The 14,494-nt window shown below is 39.0% G+C and overlaps 1 protein-coding gene across 3 annotated transcripts in view; it reads right to left on the bottom strand.

Moving 5' to 3' along the window:
• CFAP44 (cilia and flagella associated protein 44) overlaps positions 1-14,494 on the bottom strand; it is a 44,325-nt gene that overhangs the window by 11,859 nt on the left and 17,972 nt on the right. For 2 of the 3 annotated variants that reach the window (XR_005839287.2, XM_015296532.3), the window contains exons 16-25: positions 11,549-11,701; positions 9,565-9,780; positions 8,958-9,103; positions 7,889-8,159; positions 5,802-5,857; positions 5,210-5,372; positions 4,743-4,873; positions 3,625-3,818; positions 3,080-3,239; positions 2,332-2,509 (exon numbers count right to left, since the gene is read on the bottom strand). Coding sequence is in view for 1 of the 3 variants with exons in the window: in XM_015296532.3 (XP_015152018.2) it covers positions 2,332-2,509; positions 3,080-3,239; positions 3,625-3,818; positions 4,743-4,873; positions 5,210-5,372; positions 5,802-5,857; positions 7,889-8,159; positions 8,958-9,103; positions 9,565-9,780; positions 11,549-11,701 (1,668 nt within the window). In the remaining 2 variants the exon portion in view is untranslated. Of the gene's footprint in view, positions 1-2,331; positions 2,510-3,079; positions 3,240-3,624; positions 3,819-4,742; positions 4,874-5,209; positions 5,373-5,801; positions 5,858-7,888; positions 8,160-8,957; positions 9,104-9,564; positions 9,781-11,548; positions 11,702-14,494 lie in introns of those variants that run through there. The other variant, XR_005839288.2, reaches the window with a different exon arrangement.

Raw genomic sequence — 14,494 nt, 5'->3', positions numbered from 1 at the left:
ATAACTTCCTAGTCCAGGTACTAGAAATGGATCGACCTAAGGTGAAGCCCTACTGGGCCTGGTACTCACCAGTGTGAAGGAGAGCATTACAGAGGTTAAGATTGAAGGCAGCCTGAGCTGTAGTGACCATGCCCTGGTGGAGTTTGTGATCTTGAAGAATGCAGGCCTGGCAAAAAGCAGAGGCAGGACCCTAAGCTTCAGGAAAACAAACTTCTGTCTGCTCAAGGAATTACTGGATGGAATCCCTTGGGAAACTGTCCTTAAGGGCATAGGTACAGGACAGAGCTGGTGGCTCTTTAAGGACACCCTTCTGAGAGTGTAACGGCTCTCTATCCCCCAGCAGAAGAAGATGAGCAGGGGAGGCAGGCAACCATCGTGGCTGAGCAAGGACCTGCAGTTTAAGCTGAGGGAAAAGAGGGAAATGTACAGGAAGTGGAAGCAGGGTTGTGTAGCCTGGGAGGAATACGGGGCTGTTGTCCATGTGTGTAGAGAAAGGATTAGGAATACTAAGGCAAAGATGGAACTGAACTTGGCAAGGGATGTGAAAGATAACAAGAAGAGATTCTCCAGGTATGTAGGCAGGAGGAGACAGGCCAAGGGGAGTGTTCCCCCTCTGATAAAAGGTAATGGAGAGCTGGCTTCCTCAGACACAGAAAAAGCTGAGGCACTCAATGAGTGCTTTGCCTTAGTCTTCACTGATGGTCATGCTTCCTATGTCTGCCAGGACCCTGAACCCCTAGGTGAGGGCGTGGGGAGAGGATTCCATCCCACTGTAACAGTGGAACAAGTTTGAGACCTCCTCATGCAATTGAATGTATATAAGTCCATAGGGCTGGATGATATCCATCCTCCAGGGTTCTGAAAGAGATGGCTGATGTGGTTGCCGAGCTGCTCTCCATCATATTTGAAAAATCATGGCTGTCCGGTGAAGGCCCCAGTGACTGGAAAAAGAGAAACATTACTCCCATTTTTAAGAAAGGGAGAAAGGAAGTCCTAGGGAACTACAGGCTGGTGAGCCTCACCTCTGTGCCTGGGAAGATCATGGAGCAGATCCTCCTAGAAGCTATATTAAGGCACATATGAAAAAAAGAGGTGATCTGAGACAGCCAGCATGGCTTCACCAAGGGCAGATCTTGACTGACAATCTGGTGGCCTTCTGTGATGGAGGGACGGCATCAGTGGATGGGGGAATGGCAATGGATGTCATCTATCTGGACTTCTGCAAAGCCTTTGACACGGTCCCTCACCACATCCTTCTCTCTAAATTGGAGAGGTGTGGATTTGAAGGATGGGCTGTTTGGTGGATTAGGAATTGCCCGGCTGGACGCAGCCAGAGGGTTGTGATCAATGGTTCTGTGTCAGGGTGGAGGCTGGTCACAAGCGGTGTCCCCCAAGGCTCGGTCTTGGGACTGGTGCTCTTCAACATCTTTATCAATGACACAGACAATGGCATTAAGTGCACCCTCAGCAAGTTTGCAGACGACACCAAGCTGAGCGGTGCAGTCAGTACAGTAGGGGGAAGGGAAGCCATCCAGAGGGAGATAGACAGCCTAGAGAAGTGGGCCCGTGAGAACCTAATGAGGTTCAACAAGGCCAAATGCAAGGTTCTGCACGTGGGCCAGGGCAATCCCAGGTATTTATACAACCTGGGGGAAGATCTCCTTAAAAGCAGCCCTGCAGAAAGGACTTGATGGTCCTGGTGGGTCAGAAGCTGGAAATGAGCCAGCACTGTGTGCCTGCAGCCCAGAAGGCCAACTGTGTTTTGGCTGCACTAAAAGAGGAGTGGCCAGCAGTAATGTTGTCACCACAGTAAAATGTAAATCAGTTCTTGTGAATAGAAGGGGGCAGTAGAAGTCACAAGAAAAGCAATAATGATACTGCACAACATCTGAGGTTATGGGGCCTTTGTGGTTAAAAGACATTAATAGCTGTAGGAATCCTGTTACAGGAAGGTGACTCCAAAACACCATTTCTCAGGAAAATTCTAATACTTAGTTCTTACTTAGAAGCAGTGATTGATTGCTCAAGTGCAATACGAAAACATTATGCTAAAAAGACCTGCTCCTGCTCACATCCCTGTTTTTGTAAAAACATTTCATGATAGGGATTATTTAACTCAGTGTTGTAAGGAAAGCCTGTTGGTCGCTAGATAGTGAGACTTTTTTTAAGAATTGAAGAATACATGTTCCTGCTGAAATAACTGGAAAAGGTAACTTCTTTGCTTAAAAAGAGCTAGCTGAGAATTATCCCGGATTGATTCAGTGACTATTAAACTATTCTCCCCCCTGTGAAGAGGAAAACATACCCACATCATTGAACCAGTTCACATACCAGCACTTCCAGGGATGCAAGCTGCATTGTCTTCTTTTCAGTGTTCATATATTTTTCTTGAGGAACTCTGTAATCAGTGGCAGTTTTCAGCTTGTAACACCCCATATTTTCCTGCACTTCTTTGATGGCCTGAACATCTCTAGGATCCTCATAGTCATCACTTGGCTTGCTTTTGTATCTGGTAGGTACAAAGCAAAGCTCAACTTTAAGACAGAAGGTACAGAATGACCCTGTTTTGCGCATCTGTATGTTTTCTGTCTTAAGGTCTGTCAGTGTGCAGCACAGAATGTCTGATCCTATGTTATCAAACCCTCAGTAACATTAAAAGCTTTGTGCTCTGACTCTACATTGGTTCTGTTTTCTACTAGCAGCCTTGAAGTGCAACTAACTTAACCCACAGCTGTTGCAGCACATGGTATATGTGGTGACAGAAGGGTTACTGAGGAAACTGACTACTTGTTCACATTTCACTAGGTCATGATTGATTTAGACCTTGTAAGCCCTATCTGAAGATGCAGTTACCTAGCTGAACTCAAATTTTTGAATGTTTTAGAAGAACCACAGAAAATAACTGAAAAGTTTTATTTGTCTCTTGACACTCTGAGGTATAAAAAGGCTCATGTATTTTAATTACATTCATCAGGAACATAAGAAACTGGGCAGACATACGACAGTGCCATATGACAGCTAAACAAGATCACCTGACGAAGCAGAACTAAAAGGACTCAGAGTCCAGTGAAAGACTCACAGTTTTTCCCACTCCTCTTTCCTCTTCATTATCTTAGCTTTCTCCTTGTCAGATTTCTCAACAAGTCTTCTGATTTGCTCACGTTTCCTTTCTATAAAACATGTTGTTGGCTTTCGGACCTTTGTCTTCAGCTTATCAGCTTCCCTCTTGACAACTCTAGCTTTTGAAGCAAAAAATAATAACATGAAGATGTAAATATCATGTAACACAGCACAATCTAAACTACCGGGAATCTCCTGGGACAGCTCCTGTTAGGTTGGTGCTGATCAAGATAGTTCCACTGCAGTGGATGATCTGAACACATTCAGGTTCTCTGAGATGACTTCTTAGTCAAGTTCTCCCCACTGGGTTGATAGTCAATTGCTGACATTGACTTAAATGTAGAAAACACTGTATGTATGTAGGTACTAAAAACCATACCATAGTTTTATTTCCTTATCTGTATCTAGAGAAATCATCATTTCTTTAGCTTGGACTCAGGGAAAAGAAAGACAAAAATTGATTACTGGTAATCTGTAAAAAGTCATAATTAGCCCCATGCTTACGCTTTCTATCTCTGATGCTCTCCCTTTTTTCCTTTTTTTTCCATGCCCGTTTAAGTACTGTCTTCTTCCAAGATGGACGTTCCTTATCTTGGTAGTACTTCTCAGAGATTGCTACAAGTCTATAGGTGGAAATCTGATGATTGCTTTGAATAGCATGAACAACAACAGTGTCAAATTCCAGTGAGTCTCGAAACCTAAAAAATCAAATTAGACAAAACTCTGATGTCAGCAGGTGCAACCTACCATTTTTCCTTCACCAAAAGGACCTGAGTAATGTGGTTTACTTATTACATATACAATTATTACATATACAATTAATACATATAAATATATATAGTCATTAAGGGCATGACATGTGACATCATCTATTTACTTTTATCCAATCTACCAATAGAGATGCTCAAGAATAAATATATTACAGTGTTTCCAATATCAAAACTTACACCAGCTTCTTCGTGAGAGTAACTGTCACCTTTAAATAAGAGGTGGTTAAAAATAAATATACTCATTCATCTCTTTTCCAGTCATACACTAAGTGTGACTAAGGTATCTTTGTTATTGTGCATTATTTCTATCGTGCATTTATTGTTATGAATTCATCTTTTGCCATAAGAAGATTGACCAACAATGAATCTTGCGCTTAAATTTGTGTTCTTGAGGAAGCTCATGTTATAATTTTAAAGTGTATAGAGAATATTGTTCTAGCAATGACACTGACAGACATGCAGCATACCTAAAAAATAAGGGTTAATTTCATAGGTTGCTCTTCAAAGTTCTAATAGGAGTTCTTGATTCTTACTCATCTTACTGGCAAAATCCCAAGCAAACTTATTGTCTCCCCCCCAAAAGACTGTTTTTCTTCATATAGAGATAAATTAGAATTAAGCTACTTCCTTGATTTGCATGTCTGAATTTTGACTAAGGATTCAAAAGAAGGAAGCACCCCCAAATATAAATATATACTCTTGTGTATTTTTCAAGTTAAATAAGGACTGAATTATTAATAGAAGAAATTTTGACTCCGTAAGGAAAAAAAAAACACCCAAATTCTTCTATTTTGTGCCACAATAATCCCCAGGGCAAGGTCAACAGGAGAGGTAGAAAAAAGCACTACTTACCAATTCTGTAATTTCTGCAGTCCAATCAAGTGTTTCTCATGCTCCCAAGCTAGTTCCTTTTCCACTAATTGGATTCTTTGTGCAGTCTGCATATTCAGTTCCTCAAAGACTCTACGGTCCATCTCATACTGCTGTAGAAACACAGAAGACCCAACATCACATTATCCTGGCAGCTGGGTTTTGCTAACAAATATTTTTGCCCCAGTGTCAAGAGCTTCATGAACATTAACACAACCCTTTACTTCAAGAGAAGAGCTATTCAGATCTCCACAGAAAGCCACACTTCCCCCCCCTCCCCCCCCCCCCCCCCACTTCTTAAATCATCAGTCATGATTCAGAAGTCCTGGCGAATTATACAATTGAGTATATTAGCTCATAGCACTGGACATCTTTGACCCCAACATATTAGGCATCAACATTTTAGAGGGTTTCTCTAACAGCAGATGACTTATGAAAAGCAAATGAACCTCTCTTTGCAGTCGCATGTGCTTTGGCAACTCCTGATTCTTTTGAAGCAGAAAAAGAAACTGCTGTCTTAGTGCTATTAACTCCTCTCTTTTCTTGCTTTTCTTGTCTTCAGCTTCTTTCATGATCCGTTCATACTCCCTTTTCTGCTTGACTTCCTCAATGCTGAAAATGCAAGAAGGAAATGGTATTATGTCAACAGAATATTTCTCAATGGGAGATTACAACTTATGTAATCTTTTAGATTTTCTTGACAGCCTTTAACTTCAAGGGAATTCAATGGCTCTGAAGATAACTTAGAAAGAAGCCAACTTACTGTATACTTATGTGGTTCTAACATCATAGTGCTTTAGCTTTGACCTTGTGTTGTCTGAAGTTACATAAGTCTCAGAGTCATATATTTGAATTATTTCCAGAGAAAAGTAGAAGAAATGGAGGCAAAGCTTGAAAAAACTTGTGTGTAATGAAGAAGTAACCCAAACTGAGAGTGATCAACTCATCCTTTCTCTTAACAGCCAAAAAGAGAAATGTAGTCTGAAGAAAGAGCTGCTAATGCTTGGAAATCTCTTTTATCATTATTCAAGCATCTCTTACTTGCAAGCATTGGGATCCTCAATGTCTTCAGCAGCCTTCTCCTTCTCTAGACCCCTCTGAAATAAAAATGTCTTGCTTTTAAACAAACAATAATAGTATTAACAGACAGTAAAGCTTTTACAAACATTAAGATAGAATTCTCACTGCTTCTCACAAAATCAGAAGAAATCTTCATGATCAATACTGCTATACTAGTCTTATGTATCAGGTTGTATCATTTCAAAAACAAGAAACAATTTTAAGTTAGTTTACATGTAAAAGAACAAGTGGAGCTGAGTTCTTTGGGACAGAACAGAAATCCTATATTCTTCCCATCAACATTAACCCCTACATCACTGCTTGTCCCAGCTTCACTGTCCCATAACATTTTTGGTTCTTCACTGCACAGACCCTACAATCATATATAATTCTCCTGTCCCCACTAATTGCCAGGCCGATAAGAGACATTCTATCCCAGTCTGATTCCAAGTTACAAGTGCCATTCATCTGGTTTGCTTCTGCTGACTGTGTAATGGGTTCCCAATTATTAGCTGTTAGGAATGATGGATGGACACTGCAGTCATACAAGACTCATTTCCTTAGGAAATCATGCTTCAAGACAAGAGGGGGGCCTATCACTCTACAGTGAATACAATGGTACTAAATTGATCTGTAATTTAACTTGATTAGTTTCAGAGGACTTATATTTGATTCTCTAGGAATCTCATTAAGTTTAATTACGATGGAATTTTAAAAGTCTTCCATATGATTTAAAACTTGAATAGATACTTAACGAAGATTTACTTTGATAAGAGAAAAACCCTATTAGGATGGTCATTAAGCAATGTTGCTAGCCTGCACAATAGCAATTAGCCATAAAGATCTTTATATAGAGCTACTTATCTATTCAGAATGCTAAAACCATATATATGTTTATAATTGCATATTAGTTACTACTTGTAAAACTGCGGCTAGTAAGGCTCTGATACCACAGGTTACAATTATTCACTTTATTTAAGAAAATAATTTTTAGTCTATTTTCAGTGCTAAATATTCTTCTAATACAGGTCAAGAATTTCGACTAGCATGAACAATTTAGCCCAAATAACTAAAATCCCAATTTCCTCTCTGCCTCCTCACTAAGAATCTTTCAAAAAGTAGTTACTGACTAATATTAAAAATATTTAAAAGTTTAATTTGTTTTATGTTGATACTTAAATTTTTAAGGTATACTGAATACATAATCATTACAAAATTAATTGCATATGATAGCACTTCCTTACTCAACAGTTTTAATTGCTTCCTTCAAGTTAGTTTTGTTTCATTCAAACACTCATGAAATTTTTAAAATGTGTGGTTGCTGATTTGTGTCTCTCTTTGCATATTATCAGTAGAATACTTGTTATCACGTTCTGGTGTCATCTCTTCAAACATGCTAAAGGTAAACAGCTGCACAAAGATTACTGGACATCTGCAAAATTATTACTGCTAATGCTGTGAATGACTGAAAGAGGAACAAGATCATCATCATGCTAAACTATTTTGCAAATTAAAAAAAGTCCAACTTGTGAATAGTATATTAATGGTACCAAAGGCATTGAGAAATCATACAATCGGTATTTTCCAGGACTAATTTTAGAATCCCCATACAGAGCAGAATCATACTCTACTGGAATAAAATGCAAGAGAGACATTAGGAATGCCATATCCTTGTGTTTTTTTTCATTCTAGTTATATCTGTGATTACATCTTCAAGTCAGAAAAAGATAGTAGAATATTACATATGAACCACACATACTATGTGTATTTGGAGAAAAACATAAAAGACTGAGAAGGAGCAATGCAGTCATATCACCCCTTTACTAGGAAAGGCTTTGCAAGAACTCTTCGTCCAAATTGTTTGGGAAATCTTAGCTTTTGCTACGAAAGATCTATGATGCCAAATTATTGAACTGGATTTTAGCCATTTGCTGTAGCTTCATAGCAACTAGGCCTAATTCACTGAAATAAGGTAACAGGGCATGTATTCAGAATTGTTCTGGAACCGGAGCTGCAACAATCCATATGATAAAACGAAGAGTTTGGGGGATTTTCATTTAGTGACTTACCCTAGGAGGAGGGATTTTGGCTTTTAACTCTTCGTGAACATCCTCTGGAGACAAGATGTTGAAGGTAAAAATGTTTCCATCTCCACCACAGGTAATCAGAAACCTATCATCATAACTACAGCAGATCCCCCGGATCTGGCCATAATCATTGTCATGTACACTGAGCGACCAGTATGCCTTCAGGGTATTCACTGAGAGGTCTTTATCTTGGAGAGGATAAACACGCAGGGCACCATTCTGCATCCCACAGAACATCAATAATCTGCTGTTACTGTCAAATAATAAACCAGAAACAGTAATACAATGTAACTTGCAACAAGTAAGCACAGTGCTTCTAAAGAGAGAATCTAGCTGAATAAATAGACCCTTCCCAAGTTTGTAGGTTAGCAGCAAAGTATTTGCACCATTTAAAGTATGTGTGGTATTACTACATACATTTTTTCAAGTCAGCTGGCTTCTCAGTAATGTTCTAGCATCTGCTGGGTATCACAGAACTAGTCTCAGCCCTAAATTGGGCAATGTAGCAGATAGCTAGTGCAGAGTTAGAGAAACAGTTTTGCTTCCCAATCTCCATCTCGTGCAGATAGTGGCCAAGTAGAATGCAGATAGCTGTGGATTAAAATCTGAAATAAACCTGCCTCCTAAGATGCAGATCATATGTAGCCACAGGGAACCCTAACACTGGGATTCTGAAAATAGCTCACTCTTTTCGTTCATACACTTCACAGAATGTCCTGAGAAGTCAGTGTTCTCCGGAGAAAGGAGATGGACTGATCCCTCAGTATTCTCCTTCAGAGCTAACCGTGTCCTTTCTTTGCTAAGTAGCGAAGAGAACCAGTGGTGATCTACAATCCATCTAGAAGGGTAGCAGAAGCTTCTAATGGTTCTCCAGTAAGCACTAAGTGAAAATTGGTGCCAGAAGAACTAGGAAGAGTTCCTGTACACTTGAATTGACCCACAATTAAAAAGGAACCAAGTAGTGTACTCTCCTCCTTTTCGAGTTCAGTTTCATCAAGCTTAATAACAAAGTTATCTTTTAAACTAAAGACTATCTTTTAAACTGTTTTACCAGAAGGAGATCTGGTGGATGGGGTTGTCATCAGTGCCCTCAATAGGAATCACTTCAAAAGGTTCATCTTGCCTATTTTCAGGGTCTTCTTGGTGCTCATTTGAGGAGAATGCACAGTGATAAAGGAAACCTGAGTCATACCCACCCTGAAGTGAATGAACATAAAGAAATGGTAACAAAAGAACACAGAATTTTCTGAATAATATTTTTCTTTCTCAAGAATAGCTTAAAAAACACATCTAGAGAACCTATATACCCACAGAGAAAATCTATAATTATGATTGGCATTACAATTCAGCCTATCAATATGTTAAGATTGTACTTTCTACTAGAAAGGGAACAGATTAGTCTTTTTGCCCATTCAGGTGTCATGAAGAAGAACACTAACTGAAAAATTTCTGAATTGGACTAACACTACTGGTTTGCTTCAAAAAGATCATTGAAACCATCAACTATGATGGGAATTCTGTATTCCAGAGACTGCAGGTTTCAAATAATGAATTTCTGAAGACACTCAGATGGGAGTGGAATGTTGCTATATCTTGCAGTCCAAGCAACTTAAAAAAAAAAAAAGAAAAAAAGAAGAAGAAGAAAAAAAAGAATTTACCAAGGAAAGCCAAAATTTCCCAGGTGCTGAATAAAACCCACAGAGAATGGGGCTGGGCTCCTCTGGTATGTAGATTGATGGCAATGGCTCTTCTTCTTCTTCAGGTTCTTCTTCTTCCACCTCCTTTCCCATCTCCTGTAGCTGCTTTATCCATTCGAGTTTTGCTTTTTCCTTCTCTTGCTTTTTTCTCTCTCTCAGTGCAATCTCCTCTTCCAGCTGTTACAGCAAGCAGTGAAACACAGAGACATGAAACCAATGCAATTCATGAATTACTGACTGTAGTATTCTCATAAACAAAAATCAAGGTGGTTCTGGCATTACATACACAGAATATCCAGAGAAATCTCTTTTCCTTCAACTAGGCAGAAACCAACCAGACCTCATGGGAAGTGCCCATTTCCCTCCTCCAAGATGTTTAAATCATGGTCCTTGAAAACAGAAGCCATTCTGCATAAGAAGAAGACTTCAGCATTTCCTCAGGGAGATTATTCACAATATTAACCACTATTAGTATGCTACTTATGCAGAAATCTTCCTGGAAAGGATAAAAACTACCTGGAAAGCTGAAGTCAGATTTTCAGGTTCTAATATGTCACTGATGTACATACAGGAAAAGAGAGAAGCTGTAATGGACTTGACTTCCTCTTAAAACTGAATGGAGGATACACAAAATCTTTAAAACATCCTTTCCACTCAAGCCACCTTGAGCAAAAACAAATAACAAACGTTCCTCAGAAAAGGCTTTTCCTGAGAAAATATTTGATAGAAAGTCATAGAGAAATGCCTGGAAAGGATCTCGAAAGACTGTTCTTTTGCCCCAGAGCAGCATCAGTTAAACCTTAAGTATTATGTGTTGATGTCTGTCTGATCTACGCTTTATAAATCTCCTGCTATGATTCCATGGTATATGTAAACTATTTCAGTGTTTCACCACCCTTACTGTTACATCTTTCCTTACATATTATCTGAAACATCCTTGTTGCAACTTTGAAATTATTGATCTGTTCTCCCAGAGGAGTGAGGTGACAACATTTGCTATTTTCCTAAGACTTACTGTGTCTTATACATGTGTATAAATTTATATTTATACTGTTCTCTTTTGACTAAAACAAACGAACAAAACCACCAAAAACTCCACACATAATACATTCAATCTTTTCTTTGACATGTATGCTACCTTTGCGGTTCTTAATGTGAGAAAACCACCACCGAATCTTTATCCTGAATGTTGACATCCTCCTAGTTATAACAAGAAATGAGGCTTTGTCTGACATTCAGTGATGCACTTATCAGAATACGGAAGCAGTGAACAGTGAAAGCAGAGAAATTGCTGGTTAAGAATAGAACCAGATAGGCTGCTAGGATAATGGTGGGTTGAATGCTGGACTGAAAGCCTGCTCACTGCAGTTCTGCTCTTGAGCCTAAGACCAGCTCTGTTTCTAATTTCCTGAAATTCAAGATAGCTGACAACTGGCATAACACTTTCTGCACATCTTCTAAAAAGGTAGTTTTTACTCAGAAATGCATAATTTCAATACAGAGGGTAAGAATGTCCCTTTAAGTTATTACAACAGAAAAAAATGGGAATGTATAACTGCTGAAAATAAAAAAAAAAAAGCTTGCCTCAAAGTGACCACGTTAGTTTTTTATGACCATTCAAAGGAATTTGCTGCAGGGCTACCATCAAATAAAGAAACATACTTTTTCTAAAAATTACCAAAATAAAAATATTTTAAAAACTAATGTGCTAACTTCACTTTCACTAATGTTTAATCAAAACACACAACATGTTTTTAGTGTGATGCATTTTATATTTGAATGAACAAACAACTTGAAATTTCAAACACTGAAATGGACTCCACCTTGCCTTCTCTCCTAAGAAGCTTAGCCAAAATCCTGCACTTCAATAGAGAGTAGAAGCTCTTAGAGGAAGCTTTGTCCTCTGAACATAAATATGAAATTCCTCCAAAGGAGACTTCTTTACCTTGATTCGGGATTTAATGCTATAAAAATGAAAGTACTCTGTTGGCAGGTTTTTGATATGATAGGTGGATGCTGTATCCTGTTTCTCAGGGAGAGGGGCAGGAACCTGGAGAACATATCCATTTTCACAAAGGATGAGAAGCATGCTCGCCACCTACACACAAAAAACACAAAAAATACAAGCATGGGACAGATGTATAAATGGAATTTAGCTCTTAACTGTGCTATTTGATTGGATAGCCTCATATGGACACCAGAAACCAGTGAACATCTCTTATATGAGGGCTACTCTGAAAGCAGTGCCTCCTCTCTTATTATGTTGGCCCATGACATCAGAGGTGGTTGTTGGTGGTATGGCAGTAGAGACGGAACCTTTCCACCAATATTCCCTTACATTTTGTCACTGTGGGGTCTGACATGGAAGTGTAGAAGAAGCGAAGGTATGAAACTGAACTCCCACATGAGGAAAAAATGGCACCCATTGGCATTCACTGACACTTGCTGAACATTTATGGAGACCAAATAGTGAATGTGAGTACAGTGAGGCATTTTAGCACTGGTGACATCAACATAAAAGATGAGCCATGTTCTGGATGACCATGCACAACTGTCACATCAAGAAATGAAGAGCATCTTGATTAGCTTATCTGTGAGAGTCAGAGTATTACAATCAAGGAACTGTGTACAGAGCTGAGTATCAGCTTCAGTATGTTGGAAACAATGGTAGCAACATTGCAAAGTTTGAGCCAGATGGGTCCCACAGATGCTCACACTGAAACATACAGAAAACTATATGCACGCTTGTCAGGACCTGATGAACCAATGCGAGGCTGAAGGTGACAGTTTCCTACATTGCATGATTACCAGTGATGAGATGTGGTGTCACCACTACAAGCTGCAGTCAAAATGGCAGTTTATGGAATGGTGATGTGAGTTTCCCATCAAAGAAAAAGTTCAAGATGCAGCCCTCAGCTGATAAAGTCATGTGCACTCTCTTTTGGGATAGCAAAGGGGTCATCCTTCTGGATTTCCTGGAACCCAGACAAACCATCAACTGTGACCACTTCACTGTGATGCTGACTAAACTGAAGACTCAAACTTCCAGAATCAGGCCAGAGAAGAAGACATTCTTTCTCTGGCAACACATTAACACCAGGCCTCATACCAGTTTGAAAATCATGGAGCACATCTGCCAGCCTTGGTTGGACTGTCCTACTATACCCACCATATAGTCTGGATTTGCTGTGAAACACTGGGTTGGTTCTGCTAGTGTAGATTTTTCCTCTTGTTCATCACTGGTGAAAATGCACGGCTAATGGCAGTGATCATGTCGAAGAAGAGTTTTTTATAGCTGAGGATTTGCTCTATCAAATAGTGTTATTGTATTCTTTGTATCTGTTATACTTTCCAAAGAAATAAATAGGAGATGGTATTTTGTAGTGACCTCCACACATGTATCCCAGGAAAAACTAAGGAACCTAAAAAGTCCTTGCCTTATACAAAATGGCTATTATACAGAACACCATCAATCTAGGAAGAATCTATATTGGAAGTCTGGTAAATTTAAAGATAAACCTGGCCCAGAAGTTAGGAGGTGAGTTTTTGTTTTGATAAATGCTTGAAAATTTGTATGGTCCTATGATTTTAAATCCCCTAATACCTTCAAGACTGGCCTGGGAATCTTGCCAAATGCTATTTAGCTTAAGTTTATTTGCTGTTTTTAATTGTCAGTACATGCTGATTCCCTTAAAATGCCTGGTCAGGAAGAAGAGACATTAAATAATTATTACAGGTGGGTGTAATAATTATTTAATGTTTTGAGAATTTATAATGCAAGCCTGTATGCAGTTTCAATTTTCATAAGCTATCTGGAGAACAGAGAGATTACCATCTGACCCAACACTAAAAATGTGCCAGGGGATATATTAGAGTTGCTGAGGAAACATTAATGAGGAATCATATCTTCTATAAAATCTCATCCTTACAGACACATTCATTAAATGTATAGCATTTAATTACCATGGTGCTTATTTAAAGAGAAAAGAAAAAACAAACACTCTGATGCTTGAATTATGTTTATCAAGCATTCGCATCTAGCAGTGTAGACCTGTTACTTGTAGTAAAAATTACTCGGAGGAATGTGACACATCAAAAACATGATGGATACTTTTCTGGTAGTGTATGGGAGCTGTTAATCACGGCCTGAACCTCTGACTGACCACCTAAGGCATGCGCTGAGTCAGCCGCAGAGACACAGGTGAACTCAATTTCACCTGAGTGACTGGCCTGGCTCCACCCCTCCTAGACCCCATTTAAGGGCTGACTCCCAAGGAAGAAGTATTTCTATCTGGAGATCTCTCCTCTTGGAGCTCTTCTATGAGCCCAGGACACAGGTAAGCTCTTTATTTCATTGCTCCTTTGTAATGCAATAATCTCTCTGGTCCTATACCTCTTTACTTTACAATCTGTATACCTGTTTGCTATACAGGTAGTAAGAAGCATCTTGTCCTCAAGCAAAGGACCTAAAATGTAACCATTTGACCAAAACTTGTCAGTTCTGCTGTAAGATAAAGTCCATGCTAGCAAGAGCTCTTTTCCCAGTGCGATTTTTATCGGCTCCCAAAAAACAAGCAATAATAGTTGAAGTTTGCCATTGTAAAGTGTTATAATGCATCCTGGTGGCCACTTTGTCAGTACTAAATGTAGTGAACTATCTTCCTTCTAAATAACAATACTGGACCAACAAAAAATTCATGTTACCATAACCACACCAAATTTCTAAAGTACTATCAAGTCTATTTGTTTATGTCAATGAATACTTCATGTAAGTTCAGAGAAGCACACAAAAACTTTCTTAATGTGCTCTGAAAGTTTTGTCTACAACTGCAAATGGTTGTATTAATGTGGCCAAAAGGCACAGACTTGTTAGTTCAAGGTAGGAACTCAA

Source organism: Gallus gallus, chromosome 1, assembly GCF_016699485.2.
Source record: "Gallus gallus isolate bGalGal1 chromosome 1, bGalGal1.mat.broiler.GRCg7b, whole genome shotgun sequence".
NCBI classification, from domain to species: Eukaryota; Metazoa; Chordata; class Aves; order Galliformes; family Phasianidae; genus Gallus; species Gallus gallus.
The sequence above is the reverse complement of the archived record's forward strand: the minus strand, read 5'-3'. Positions and strand labels throughout refer to the sequence as shown.